Below are 14,726 nucleotides of genomic sequence, written 5' to 3' on the forward strand. Positions count from 1 at the left end.
AATTTTGAATGTGTCAGGACAATTCTTCGATGATCAAGAGTGATGTGTCAAAGTTTCGAACAGTTTGGTCTAATACCCTTAAAGAAAAGTGTTGTATTCGAATCGACTGATTTGAAGGGTGTTTCACTTCACCTTAAAAGTAGACCGAGAGAAACAATGCCACCGAACCGGAGAAATATTTCTTTGAATTGTGCCTAAGAAATATTTTGTTAATTCGAAGAATAATTGTTTCACTTGAATAAAATCGAATAAATTGGATGCCTTTTTTTTCCCCGAATTATGACGATTTATTTAAATTCTTTGGATTAAAAAATAGTTTATTTTCGATGTAGAATCGGAATTTAGACTGAGTTCTCTCGGGGACCTTTTGTCCTGGACGAGAATTTAACCTCCTCTTAAATTTGGAAATATTTAAGGTAACTCTTTACGAGAAATTAATTAAGTTCAAGTTAAAAGAAAATTATAATTTAAGTAAAAAGGATATTATTCTGGGAGTTGGGAATAATTCAGGATTGAGCGCTTTCCTTGAATCCGATTGATCAGTTTAAAAGACAATGCGTTTAATTACTCGGTTCTCTCGGTAGGATTATTTATTGTAAGCTTCCTTGTCAACCAGGATAATTGGAAGCGTCTCGGTGTAAGTCCTTTGCAATCCACTTTGCGAAAATAATAATCCCCGAGGGGATCTTCCCGAAGAGTGGAAAAGCAGGACTAAATACTATATATAGACGTTCGCATACAGCCTTGATACATAAATAGAGAATTAAAATTCCCGACTTCTCTTTTTATCGTACTTAAATGACTTCTATTAAATTCCTGGTATATCGGCGATTCTCGAAAATTCCTGGCATACTTTACATAGACATTCGTGTACTTCCTTAATATTAGACTGTACAATTAGAATTAACGATTTATGAAGTAACTCTTTATCGTGTCTAAACAATTCCTGGAAAATTCCTGGAAAATCGAGATTCTTGAAAATTCTTCGAAAATCGGGATTCCTGAAAATTCCTGGAAAATCGGTGATTCTTGAAAATTCCTGGCACAGCTCTGAGGCGTTTATAAGCGACTGCGTTTCGAGACATTTACTTAAGATACCCGGCGATAACATCTTCAAGAATGAGAACGCCTTTACGATAACTGCGAGACGTAGGGGACCCGTAATGTGCAATATCTGAAGGAAACGTGTGAACATTGTACCTCATGCATACAGTAGAAACATGTTATATCTTTTATGGCATGGCTGTGCGACCCTTTCATGGTCTCTGCATTTGTGGAAAATAAAGCCGACGACACGTCTAAAGGAAAGGTATTAAAACCCTAAGGCTTTTCTGCATGGTATTAAATTTTATGCATTTAATCACTCCTTATGTCTCACCTCTTTTTGCATCTGGTCTATGGCGGTGGTTTCTCGGGACTTCACGGAGTATGTTTCGAGGAAAGTTTGGTTGAGATTCATCCTGAACTCCAGGCCGACTTCTTCTTCGTAGAGACGCGCCATTGCTCCGACTCCAGCTTCCAGGACGAGGACCGCCATCACCACGAAGATGTACTGGAAGTGAAAGAAAATTATTACAAGTTGCACAGATTATATCTGTACTTGGCGCGAAACTCTGCCGAGTTTCTTAATCGAGGAGGCGTCTTAGAAGTAGGGTTAGCTGATTTAAGTCAATGGATTAAAATTACGATTAAGAAGTAATCGATTTGAATCGCAGTTTTTATCTTTTAAAACGAATTCATGATTTTTATCAACCCTGCCTCGAAGATAAAATTACGATTATAATGAAAATTATGAAGATTAAAATTACGATTATAACGAAAATTACGAAGATTAAAATTACGATTAAGAAGTAATCGATTTGAACCGCAGTTTTTATCTTTTAAAACGAATTCATGATTTTTATCAACCCTGCCTCGAAGATAAAATTAAGATTATAACGAAAATTACGAAGATTAAAATTACGATTATAATGAAAATTACGAAGATTAAAATTACGATTGAGAAGTAATCGATTTGAATCGCAGTTTTTATCTTTTAAAACGAATTCATGATTTTTATAAACCCTGCCTCGAAGATAAAATTACGATTATAACGAAAATTACGAAGATTAAAATTACGATTATAACGAAAATTACGAAGATTAAAATTACGATTAAGAAGTAATCGATTTGAACCGCAGTTTTTATCTTTTAAAACGAATTCATGATTTTTATCAACCCTGCCTCGAAGATAAAATTACGATTATAACGAAAATTACGAAGATTAAAATTACGATTGAGAAGTAATCGATTTGAATCGCAGTTTTTATCTTTTAAAACGAATTCATGATTTTTATCAACCCTGCCTGGAAGAGATACTACAAATAATGCTTGGTGTCGTTCTTGCAGTTGCGATATCATTTTGGAAGAATTTTACAATTTGTAACGATTCCAGATCGGTCCATTCTCTATTCTGTTCCAAAGTGATTGTTTTCTTTTTTCAGTCATTTCCAGAGTCGATCCTCCACTGCGAACGCCTTCAGATCGTAATAGTAGCCTCGAGGAATTCATGCGAGGAATCGCCAGGACGAGTGAAAATGGCCGATTTATGGCATTACTGGAAGTGCTGCCTCTCGTGGAGGATTCCGGCGTAATGGGGTGTAATGGTGGATACTTAGGTATCTCCGGAGAGAAGTGCGCGATCAGCTTTTCCTCTGGAAACTGCCGGGAGTTTTGAATGTCCAGTCATTGACACGACCGGTTCGACGTCACGTGTTATCAGGATTTTTATATAACAAAAAAATTGCATCGCCGCTCTCAACATGCAAATACTAAGCATAAACTCGTGACAACATTTTACATCAAGTTTAATGAGACAGTTTCATTATTTTTATGTCAACATAATAATTGATAGAGAAACAGCGGATGGAGTTCAAATTTCGCGCGCGGAATTAAGGTGACACGAAAGTGGCCTCTGAGATGTCAAATGGTTTATAAAACTTTTCTTTCAATTGGGTGTACCGAATTGTTTGAAACATTCTCACGAGAATATGGAGATCCCATGGAAGGTCCTTACGACCGTAAAATTGAATTTCTTGTATGAAATTCAAGAATGCTTAAAAGGAAATTTCAAAAAATTGAAATCTCATGCCAGGACCTTTCTTAACGTGAAGTGAAACACGTCGAGGAACTTGATCAACGTCGATAAAGAAGATTTTTATTTATGCTAGTAATTATAAAGAAATCGAAGTAAAACTCCAGAAATCCTCTGGATTCATGCTTTCTGGGGCCCTAATTGACTGCGGAGGGACCCCCTGCGCCATCTGTGATTTCCAGGTCAATTAAATTTTCACTCCGAGACCTCGTATTACCATCATTTTAGCATAGAAGCGTATACAACACTTTTTTTGCCTTTATCCCGTTGAAATGCGAGTTTATCGATTACCAGAATGTTCTAATTTGTCGTAAAATTGTCCTGACCTTTTCGTTTCTCATATCAAAATCGATCGACGCCATTTTGGTTTTGGTCTGGGCTGAGTAAATAAATTTTTTTGAAAAATCCAAATTTTTAATGTGTCTGGATAATTCTTAGTTGATCAGGAGTGATGTGTCAAAGTTTCGGACAGTTTGGTCTAATACCCTTAAAAAAAAGTGTTGTATTCGAATCGACTGTTGTGAAGGATGTTTCACTTCACCTTAAGGTAAGGTATTCACGTGTAAAATTTCAAACGACTCGATCCAGTTGGTTCGAAGAAAAGTTTCATAAGCCATTGATCCCTCGGAAGTTACATTCATATCGCCTTAATTCGAGGGGGCCGGTCCAGGGTGTACACTGGCGGACATAAATGCCTTCCCGCGGCATAAAGGCGGTATTACATCCCTAGCGAAGAGTCCACGTCCTTTAACGTACAAAGTTGATAAAAGTCAGGCGACGAGAGTTTTTTCCAAATCGGCGGGTACACTGGCAGACATAAATGCTTTTTATTCCATTAAGGCGGTATTACATCCCCAATTTAGAGTCCATGTCTTTCGAGGTACAGGATGAGTTATCCCGAGATCGGCCTCGGGAGCGAAAAAGGGAGACGAGATCCCGGCAGGACATTAAACGGGATTCGGTCGCCGTTGAGCCCGAGATTATGGCGTAATGCGGGGTAATGGCTGCCACTTAGGCTCATATGTACCCATGTAAGCACTCGAGGAAGACTATTACTCTCGGACTCACTCGTCCGTCTCGAAGTCGTTCTGTGAATCGACGTTAATTTGACGCTAACGAGTGCTCGCATCCTGCGCGATTCGCCCTGACGTATTACACGGTGCGTCTTTACCGCACTTTTACCGTGGAAAGAGGAAAGAGCAGCCCCTTTGAAGTCCCGGTTTGCATGCCAAGTGGAATCGGTAATGTCGACTCGATACTCGTTAAAGGTATCTCCCTCCGATATATATATTTTTTTCTTTTCTCTCCGAAGCGCCGCTAATTAGCCGACACTATTTACCGAGTACTTCGAGATGAGCTCCTTGAATCCCAGATATATATATATTTTTTTTTTACATCTCCCTTGCACGTATCATTACACGATCACGTATATATGTACACGTTAGAGCAATGTGGTTAGGCTTTGGTTAGTAGCGCTATCTAGCGACTATTTTAGCCTGCGAAACCCTTTGTTGGTACTATAACTGATATTTAAAAAATCTCATGTAATTGTGATTTTGATCACAGACGGATTTATATCTATAGTTGCACTTTTTTTTGTTGTTAATTCATGTGGTCACCCTCTTGGTACCGACCGCACTCAACGTTGATTAAGGTGAAGTGAAACACGTCGAGGAACTTGATCAACCTCGATAAAGAAGATTTTTCTAAATGCCTACGTTGCCGACGTTCGTTTTTATATCGACAGNAAGTGAGGACGATGACTTCCACCGCTAGATGGCACGTTTCATCTTCGATATGAGCACTCGTTAAGCTCGATCGGTTTAGAAATACGTTCGGAATCGTTGTCCCCGTGAGGCCCTGAAAAATTGCTGGAGTGGTGAGCGCCCTTAAGTGAGATTTTCGTAGCGTCGAGTGATACGTGATGTATATACGTGTACGGAACAGGTAGGTATTTATATTCGTCATCTTACACCGTGACTTTTATTGGAAATGATTTCTTAATTTGCATTTTTTATTAGGAATAAAGTCTTGGTTTTTATTAGATTGGCCGATACTCGGAAATCCATGGTTGGCAACGTGAAGAATTCGTTGGCGAAACCAGGTCTCCTGTAATTAGCGGCGGGATATTAATCTTACCGCATCGTCGCGTGGACTTAATGGCTCGTAATGGCCAAAAGACATCATCAAGAGACTTCTTTATTTTCCTTCCTCAAAAGTCTCTCTTCCGAGTTTTTTGAGACTCCATGCATGTCGTAAATAAGCGATAACTCGTGCGCTTTAAGGGCGCTCACCACTCCAGCGATTTTGCAGGGCCTCACGGGGACAACGATCAGAGCCTTCGATAATTGTATATTGATCGAAATATGAGAGCTCGACGCCATTTTGGTTCTGCTCTGGACTGAGTTAACAAATTCTTTTGAAAAATCCAAATTTTCAATGTGTCAGGACAATTCCTAGATGATCAGGAGTGATGTGTCAAAGTTTCGGACAGTTCGGTCTAATACCCTTAAAAAAAGGTGTTGTATTCGAATCGACTGATTTGAAGGGTGTTTCACTTCACCTTAACTTCGGTGATTGGGCGAGAACAGATGATTTCAACGTGAGTTAAGCGTTGACTAGTTATGTTGTTGTTATCACAGGATCGTCGAAAGATCATATCCCGAATATGGAACGTCAAGGGCGAGGGTCGATCTCCATAATTTTGAGGAAAACCACCGAGGCAGGAATCGCTGCATATTCATTGGATGAAAAGCACGAATCTCGCGACTGCTGCTGATTATTCATCGTACGAAACCGTAGACAAGAGCAGATTTTGCACACGACTCGTACGGGATTTATCAGCGACATGAAAATTCCACATTTACTTTCCAGACTTCGGTGTTGATTTTTACTAACATTAAAAAATATCCAATTATCCGAATACCTGACTAGCCATCGTCATTTGTCGCCAAGGCAATAAAAAATCCCTAAATAAATAATTAAAATGTATAATATGTGCCCATAATTACGAAAGTGGTCTAAGTCAAAATTAAAAAAAAAAAATGAGTTTATCAGTTATTTCACACCACATTATTTTAAACTAAATGAATTCAATGTAATTTCGAAACAGAAAATACATGACTTAGACCACTTTCATAATTATGGGCACATATAATGACAACAATCTTAATAATATAATTCAGGAAATGTCAACGGCAAAGTTTGATAAGTCGTGAAATTTTCTGAATCAAGAAACTCGGTTGAGTTTCGAGCCAAATACATTTAACGGCGTTCACCACCAAGTGCGGACGATGACTTCCACCGCTAGATGGGTAAATAAATTTTTTTGAAAAATCCAAATTTTTAATGTGTCTGGATAATTCTTAGTTGATCAGGAGTGATGTGTCAAAGTTTCGGACAGTTTGGTCTAATACCCTTAAAAAAAAGTGTTGTATTCGAATCGACTGTTGTGAAGGATGTTTCACTTCACCTTAAGGTAAGGTATTCACGTGTAAAATTTCAAACGACTCGATCCAGTTGGTTCGAAGAAAAGTTTCATAAGCCATTGATCCCTCGGAAGTTACATTCATATCGCCTTAATTCGAGGGGGCCGGTCCAGGGTGTACACTNCGTTAACGGGCTTGAATCTGGCCCAGTTGGAAGAAAATGTTCAAGTAACGAATTTCCGTCGTTTTTAATTCCCGAGTTTTCTTAAACAATGCAGGTAACCTTTTTTTCGTTTATCAGGAGTTTCCCATAAAGTGTGATAAAAAATTCCACTCTTTTTTTAGGCGCGAAGATCGCCGGCGACAAGAAGTCCTGAACTTCAAAGTCCCCGAAGAAGTTGCCGACTTCCGACGAAGTTCTTCGGCAAACTCGTCGGTATATACTCGAGCGGAAAAAAATTCCGCAAGAGGTCGCGAGAATTTTCCGCTCGACTTGGTCGAGCTGCTTTCTTGCAACTGCAACTGAATGTGCAGTCGAAAAACAACCGATGTTAGTCCTGGGCTCGGTCACCAACTTCCGGTTTCATACGGCAGAACTTTCGAGATGGACCTTTAATGACTTTGCCGTGCTTATCACCCGAAACTTTAATGCTTTCGTTCCTCCTGGTTACTTAAGGATTCAGTTTCCGGCTTAACTTTGCTCGAGGAGACGTCCGGTGCCTCGATTTAGTGCTTAACCAAAAAATATCTCACCATTTACCAAGGAATCCATTTCCAGGAATCGAGAGGGCACGAAGTTTTCCAGGAATTTTCAGGAATCAATCATATTTTCGAGCCTGGCAATGATTATTGAAAATGTATGTAACCAGTGCAAAGTAACTTATCGAAAGACAGGATTTATTATTTTGAGGCTCCATAAAAAATGTATCACCATTTATCAAGAAATCCATTTCCAGGAGTCGAAAGGGTACGAAGTTTTCCAGGAATTTTGAGGAATCAATCATATTTTCGAGCCTGGCAATGATTATTGAAAATGTATGTAACCAGTGCAAAGTAATTTATCGAAAGACTGAGGATTTTTTATTTTGCGGCTCACTAAAAAATATCTCACCATTTACCAAGGAATCCATTTCCAGGAATCGAAAGGGTACGAAGTTTTCCAGGAATTTTGAGGAATCAATCATATTTTCGAGCCTGGCAATGATCATTATACATTTATATTAATAGTGCTAAGTAACTTGTTGAAAGAATGAGGACAAGATTTTTTAGGTTATACGCCTTTCGAAGGTATTCATTTATTGCTCGGGTTTATCGCGGCCGATGTGAAGGCTTTTGTAGTCGATTTTACTCCCTCCGTAACTTTTTATGCCCGGGTTGATAGCTTGGTAGTTTCTAGTGTTCTGGTCCATCGTATCGAAGTTCTCATCCCAGGGATTTCACCGGAGACCCAGGACATTTAATTTGGCTCCATCGGTCGTAAAGTGATCCTTTTATTTATTCCCGATGTACGAAGCATTGAAACTCGAACGAGTCTCGACTCTGGATTCCATGTAATATGCAAGAGTGTAATAGTAAATTCGGAAATTCTAGACCAATCCGACGACAAATCCGGGATTTACGGTGGATTTTCAAAGGGTGCCGTTTCTTTAAGATGCTTAACGGCGTTCACCACCAAGTGAGGACGATGACTTCCACCGCTAGATGGCATTAGCATCGAATTCGGTGGGAGGTAACCAAAACATACTTTCTCGCTCGGATGAGGGAGACGCGACGCATAATGGGCAGTGTTTAGCAACGGGCGAAAAATGTGTGTGCATTTTGCACGTATACAACTCACACAACGGCTAGACGCCTCTGGACTAGGCGCCGAAACGTGTGTGACCCTCGGCCGCACGCACACGCAAGTTGGACGCTCCGCCTAGAGTCGGCAACGGTTGCTAAGGAATGCCCAAATTCCGCGCGAGAAACTTGAAAATCCTGAAAAAGGTGCTCCACGGGGACAACGATTTTGAGCGTATTTCTCAACCGATTGAGCTCAACGAGTGCTCGTTTTAAAGATAAAATGTTGACGTGTGTTTATATGGGAGCGATTTTCGATCGAGCACCTCCTTCCTAGGTAAAAGGGCATTGAAATTATGTCGTTGCACTTTTTTATATGAAAATGACCACTTATCGAAAATCGCTCCCATATAAACACAGGTCAACATTTCATCTTCGATATGAGCACTCGTTAAGCTCGATCGGTTTAGAAATACGTTCGGAATCGTTGTCCCCGTGAGGCCCTGCAAAATCGCTGGAGTGGTGAGCGCCCTTAAGTATCAATGGCGGATTAGCGCGTGATCGGCTAATGCAATTTGATAGCCTATCTACCGCTACAGGGGGTTTCAAAGGGTTCGTCAATTTCGAGCCTTGATCTTTCATCCGTGATGAGAGCTTTAAAGCACTTCGTGCTCGCCTCGTTTCTCTCGACTTCAATGGCGGACAACTCGAAAATTCGGGGAATGGATTGAACGAAATGCTCTCTGCGTCCGTTTCTCGTGTACGTTCAATTGATCCGTTGACTTGACTTGAAGTAATGAAAGAAGTAAATAGAATAATAGCTTTTAGTTGCATCGCAAAATCCAATAAAGTGACCATCAATCGTTGCGATAAATCTGAACCAATCAGTGAATACAGATTTAATTATATTCATTTGACGTGGCAATTTCACAACTTATTAAAAGCAATAGATAAAAGAATTGCTCCTAGTTGCATCACAGACAGTACCATTATTAGTAATGACACATTAACCAGACACATATTTCTCTGAACAGTACCAAAGAAATATTTTGTTCATTTAAAGAACAATTATTTTACCGAAATAAACTGGAATTAATTGGGCGCGACGTTTCCTCGGAATTCTGACAATTTATTTCAGTTCATTCGAGTCAAATAATAATTCTTTTCTTTCTAACAAGGAAACATTCCCAAGTGTCCGCCCCCAATCTTGGGCTTGAATCTGGCCCAGTTGGAAGAAAATGTTCAAGTANTGTTTACAACCGATGTGTAAATGTTTATTGGTAAAAAGCAAAAAACACGGATTCTTCATTTTTTGTGAGCAAGCACGTCGCGTAAGTGGAACGTAAGTAGGAGTGCTTGTTTATTAGATATTACAAAAAAATGTCGCCTGAAGGGTAGTTCACCCCCTTGGGGGGGGTGTAACATTGCTGGACAATATTGTGTTTTCACCGTCCATATACGGAATACATTTATGCCAAGTTTCATCGAAATCCCTCCACTGCTTCTACGAAAATTATTATAAAAACTGAATTTTCGCCAAACTTTGGGGGGTTGTTTCACCCCTTAAATGTGGACCATTGCAGATATAAAAAAACACGTGTCTCTTAGATTTTTATGTTCTTCAACATATATGGAAATCAATAAGATCGGGGGCGGACACTTGGGAATGTTTCCTTGTAAGAAATATTTTCTTTTGGTCCAATGTATTTTTTTTCTCAGTGTACCCACGTGAGGGTCGAATACCTTCTCGAGGTTGTCGAAGTTCGAAATTGCGGGGTTGGAATTCTTCGGAATTCCAACGCGATCCAACGTACACGGGGCACCATGGTGTCCTCACCACGACTCATTAGCAATGGCCTTATACGGCGTTCCGTGAAAATTTTTCCCCACTGTAGGTAAATCTGGATAACGAGGCACCTAGAACTTTTTCGAGAAGGTCGACGACTAGGAAGAAGAGGCACCGTTAGAGGCCAACATGGCGAAGAAAGAGAAGAAATATCGCGTATGTTTCTTAACCCTTTAGGGCCGAGAGGTCGGACGTGCTTCGATACGGCGGCACGTCGTTTCTCCTCGAAAAATCGACGCCAACGTGCTATCGAGCTATCGATTACATCGGATGCTTTTTGCGAAAGAACTCCTTGGCTCCGAAGATCGAGCTGGTACCAAAATGGCGGCGAGTCAACGCTTGACTCGCATTGAAACCATTTTCCTAAATCAACGAACATCATAAATATCGGCAAGAAATGTAAATGTCTCTTAAAAGAAACAAAGATTCACTTTGTCTTTTGACATCGACTGTCATTAAACGCAATTATTTACACGAGAATATCGCAAATTGCCGGACTGTATATGCGAAGTGCTGATGGTACCAAGATGGCGGCCAAAAGTCGCTCCCTGGCTTAAAAAAATCTCACGAAAGCCTAGCATCATCGTTTAAGGTGAAGTAAAACATCCTTCAAATCAGTCGATAAGAATACAACACTTTTTTTTAAGGGTATTAGACCAAACTGTCCGAAACTTTGACACATCACTCCTGATCGTCTAAGAATTGTCCTGACACATTCAAAATTTGGATTTTTCAAAAGAATTTTTTAACTCAGCCCAGACCAGAACCAAAATGGCGTCGATCTCTCATATTTCGATCAGTATATAATTATCGAAGGCTCTGATATGAGAATCGAAAGGGTCAGGACAATTTTACGACAATTTAGAACACCTTGATAGTCGATAAACTCACATTTGAANAATGACCACTTATCGAAAATCGCTCCCATATAAACACAGGTCAACGTTTCATCTTCGATATGAGCACTCGTTAAGCTCGATCGGTTTAGAAATACGTTCGGAATCGTTGTCCCCGTGAGGCCCTGCAAAATCGCTGGAGTGGTGAGCGCCCTTAATATTTTCTACGTTCGAGTTAATCATCGATCCCGCTTAATTATCTAGAAGGTAGTAAACACTATGCGCGAGGCAGAATTTGACACGGCATCCTCTTCGCCCGGAGTCCATCTTGAGGTGCAGTCGTGCTTTATCAGAGATGTTCCGTAATTATCGGCCAATAGGCAGCTCGGGTCCCGATCGATGTTCCGTCCAGGGCATACGTCTTCCGGTGGCGTCGTTTGTCAAGCACCGGACCGGCGTCGGAGAGGCTGCGGTTTGTCGGCCACCCTCGGCCATCTTAGAGGTCCCCTTCGGGGCTCGCAGGAAATTCACGCTCGCCACCCTCCACGGAATTAATCGATGTGCTTTGTCAATTTCGCCCCGTGTTATTACAGGATGCCTCGTTCGGCGTTACGTTAGATCGACTTGCTGCGTGCACTCCGTAATTGAGTCCGGTGACGCCATTACTTTGCATCCGGGGCTTCGGGCGCCTCCACTGGTAAGATCGCTTCGATTAATGCAAACTCGAAAATACGAGCCACTTATGCCGCGGTCTACTTATTATTCAATTTTACGAGGTGGCTCGATATGGCGGAAAATTAAGGTGAAGTGAAACACCTCGAGAAACTTGATCAACGNGACTGAGTTAAAAAATTTGTTTGAAAAATCCAAATTTTCAATGTGTCAGGACAATTCTTAGATGATCAGGAGTTATGTGTCAAGGTTTCGGACAGTTTGGTCTAATACCCTTAAAAAAAAGTGTTTTATTCGAATCGACTGATTTGAAGAATGTTTCACTTCACCTTAAACGCAAGCGGAGGGACGAAGTGAAGGCGACAAAGGAAAGGCTATTACAGGGCGAAGGATCGGCAGGGGGATTCCGTACCTAGAATCTAGTGAAAATTCTAAAGGTGAACATCTGCGATTCCGTAACTTTCCCTATGGTCAAAATGTGAGATGTTTCGCGCGAGACTACTCGACAAGAAACTCCGAAATCTCGGACCGCGTTCATTCGGTCTAGGGATTTCACATTTTCACTCGGAGAATCGGGCGAATAAACTCACGCGAGATGATAGGGCGAGAAGTGAGCACTCTCGCCAAAGTTACAGAATCTAGTGAAAATGTGAAATGCCGCCGAATTGTTCTTTCGACATTTTCTTTAAGTTTGAAAATATATCAATGGGAATTATCGCGAGTGTTGTTTGCAATTCGTGTCAACTTCATTCGATTAATCCTTTGACTTATTTTCGTGATGATAGTTTGTACGTCGATTTAGAATGGCCGACTCGGAACTGATCGGAACGGACGCATCGATTAAAAAAATGAAGTGTTATGGTTTAGCCACGAAGAAGATGACCTCGAGGATGGTTGCACATTGAAGTGACAGATTATGGTCGCCTCGTGTTAAAACATCACGGATACATGTCCCTCGGTCGCTTTTTAAAGTGTGGTCAACCCACGTTTCGAGGTTATGATGTAAGCGGAAAGACGATCCCTCCCTTGCCGACATCTGTCTTCGCGTAAACACGAGTGACAAAATCATCAGTCGTTCTAAAAAAATTAATATAAATAATTACATCAGTAGACAAAACTGCACACGTTCTCCTCATTGATAATTACAATATTTGTATATTTTTTTAACCATCCTTAAGGGGATATGAAAGTGGCATCTGAGGAGTCAATCGTTAAGGGCGCTCACCACTCCAGCAATTTTGCAGGGCCTCACGGGGACAACGATTCCGAACGTATTTCTAAACCGATCGAGCGTAACGAGTGCTCATATCGAAGATGAAACGTTGACCTGTGTTTATATGGGAGCGATTTTCGATAAGTGGTCATTATCATATAAAAAAGTGCAACGACATAATTTCAATGCCATTTTACATAGGAAGGAGGTGCTCGATCGAAAATCGGTCCCATATAAACACACGTCAACATTTTATCTTTAAAACGAGCACTCGTTGAGCTCAATCGGTTGAGAAATACGCTCAAAATCGTTGTCCCCGTGGAGCACCTTTTTCAGGATTTTCAAGTTTCTCGCGCGGAATTTGGGCATTCCTTAGCAACCGTTGCCGACTCTAGGCGGAGCGTCCAACTTGCGTGTGCGTGCGGCCGAGGGTCACACACGTTTCGGCGCCTAGTCCAGAGGCGTCTAGCCGTTGTGTGAGTTGTATACGTGCAAAATACACACACATTTTTCGCCCGTTGCTAAACACTGCCCATTATGCGTCGCGTCTCCCTCATCCGAGCGAGAAAGTACGTTTTGGTTACCTCCCACCGAATTCGATGCTAATGTCATCTAGCGGTGGAAGTCATCGTCCCCACTTGGTGATGAACGCCGTTAATGAAACTTTTCTCTGAACTGGGTGTACCGAATCGTATGAAATTTTACAACGTGGACATGAAGACTATAAGAAAGGTCCTGACACCCACGAAATTTCGATTTTTTTACAAACAATTTTTGAAAAAAACCTGTAAACTAATTTTTAAAAAATTCAAGTTGTCATGGCTGTCAGAACTTTCCTTATAGCCTCTATATTCCCATTGTAAAGTATGAAACGATTTGGTACCTAATTTTTATAAACGAGACCTCTTTGACGCCACTTTGACATCCCCTTAACGCCACAGATTATTTAGCGTTATATTTTCGAATAATGTAGAACCCGTTCGAGAGTTTCCGTACCCAATCTGCAGGACGAAAGGAGAGCTTGAAAGCTTTTATTTGCACGTGGAAGTAGTAATGACCCTTGTAGATTTAATGCGACCTGGGGGGCAGGAAACCGGAGGGCCATCCTTGCTAAATGGAATCTCCTCAAAGGGAACTAAAATTCCGCTTCCATGCGTTTGTTCCTCTTTATTCACCTCCTTGTCAAGGCGGCTTATCATCACCCTGGCGGTTATTCAGGTGAGCGCCAGTTCCAACAATTACCATTAAAAAAAAAAAAGAAAATAATTTAACGACAGGCAGGAATATTTTTAATCATTTCGGGGATTTTCGAGAATTACCATCATATATATTTATAAGTGACCAAGGTTCTAGAAAATTCGAGGTTCTTTAAATCCGGCTTTATCGATCGGATTCGACGAAAGAGGTTAACGAAGGAGCGCAAAAAAGTCGCCCTCTTCGAGAAGAAATGGCGGGGATCGAATGCAGATTTTTCACCAGAGCCCTGGCTAATTTTTCGCCTTTTCGGGCGAACCGGTTCCAGGGCATCCAGTCGTATTTGCATGTCGTAATGAGGTTGTTGCAGTCCAGCTTATAGAGATTCGTTTCCACGGGCCGGTTTAGGAGATCTTGGTAAACGCCTCGGGCTTAAGGTGAAGTAAAATACGTCGAGGAACTTGATCGACTTAGGTGAAAAGGATTTTTTCAAATACCAACATTGCCGACGTTCCTTTTTATATTGACAGCTGTGTCGAATTATATTGGGTATTGTACTAAATGGCATACTCTACCTGTCGTTTTCGTACAATAATTATAACGAAATCGACGGAAAACTCCAGAA

General features: G+C 40.9%; 1 protein-coding gene across 1 annotated transcript in view; it reads right to left on the reverse strand.

Annotated features, from left to right (window-relative positions):
- Window positions 1-279: 279 nt before the first annotated feature.
- LOC105697207 (CD151 antigen-like) overlaps window positions 280-14,726 on the reverse strand; it is a 35,099-nt gene continuing 20,652 nt past the window's right edge. The window contains exon 3 of the mRNA XM_023433835.1: window positions 280-1,552. Within this exon, the coding sequence (XP_023289603.1) occupies window positions 1,361-1,552 (192 nt within the window). The 3' untranslated portion in view covers window positions 280-1,360. The remainder of the gene's footprint in view (window positions 1,553-14,726) is intronic.

This window comes from Orussus abietinus, unplaced genomic scaffold (genome assembly GCF_000612105.2).
Source record: "Orussus abietinus isolate OABI.00-Male unplaced genomic scaffold, Oabi_2.0 scaffold461, whole genome shotgun sequence".
NCBI classification, from domain to species: domain Eukaryota; kingdom Metazoa; phylum Arthropoda; class Insecta; order Hymenoptera; family Orussidae; genus Orussus; species Orussus abietinus.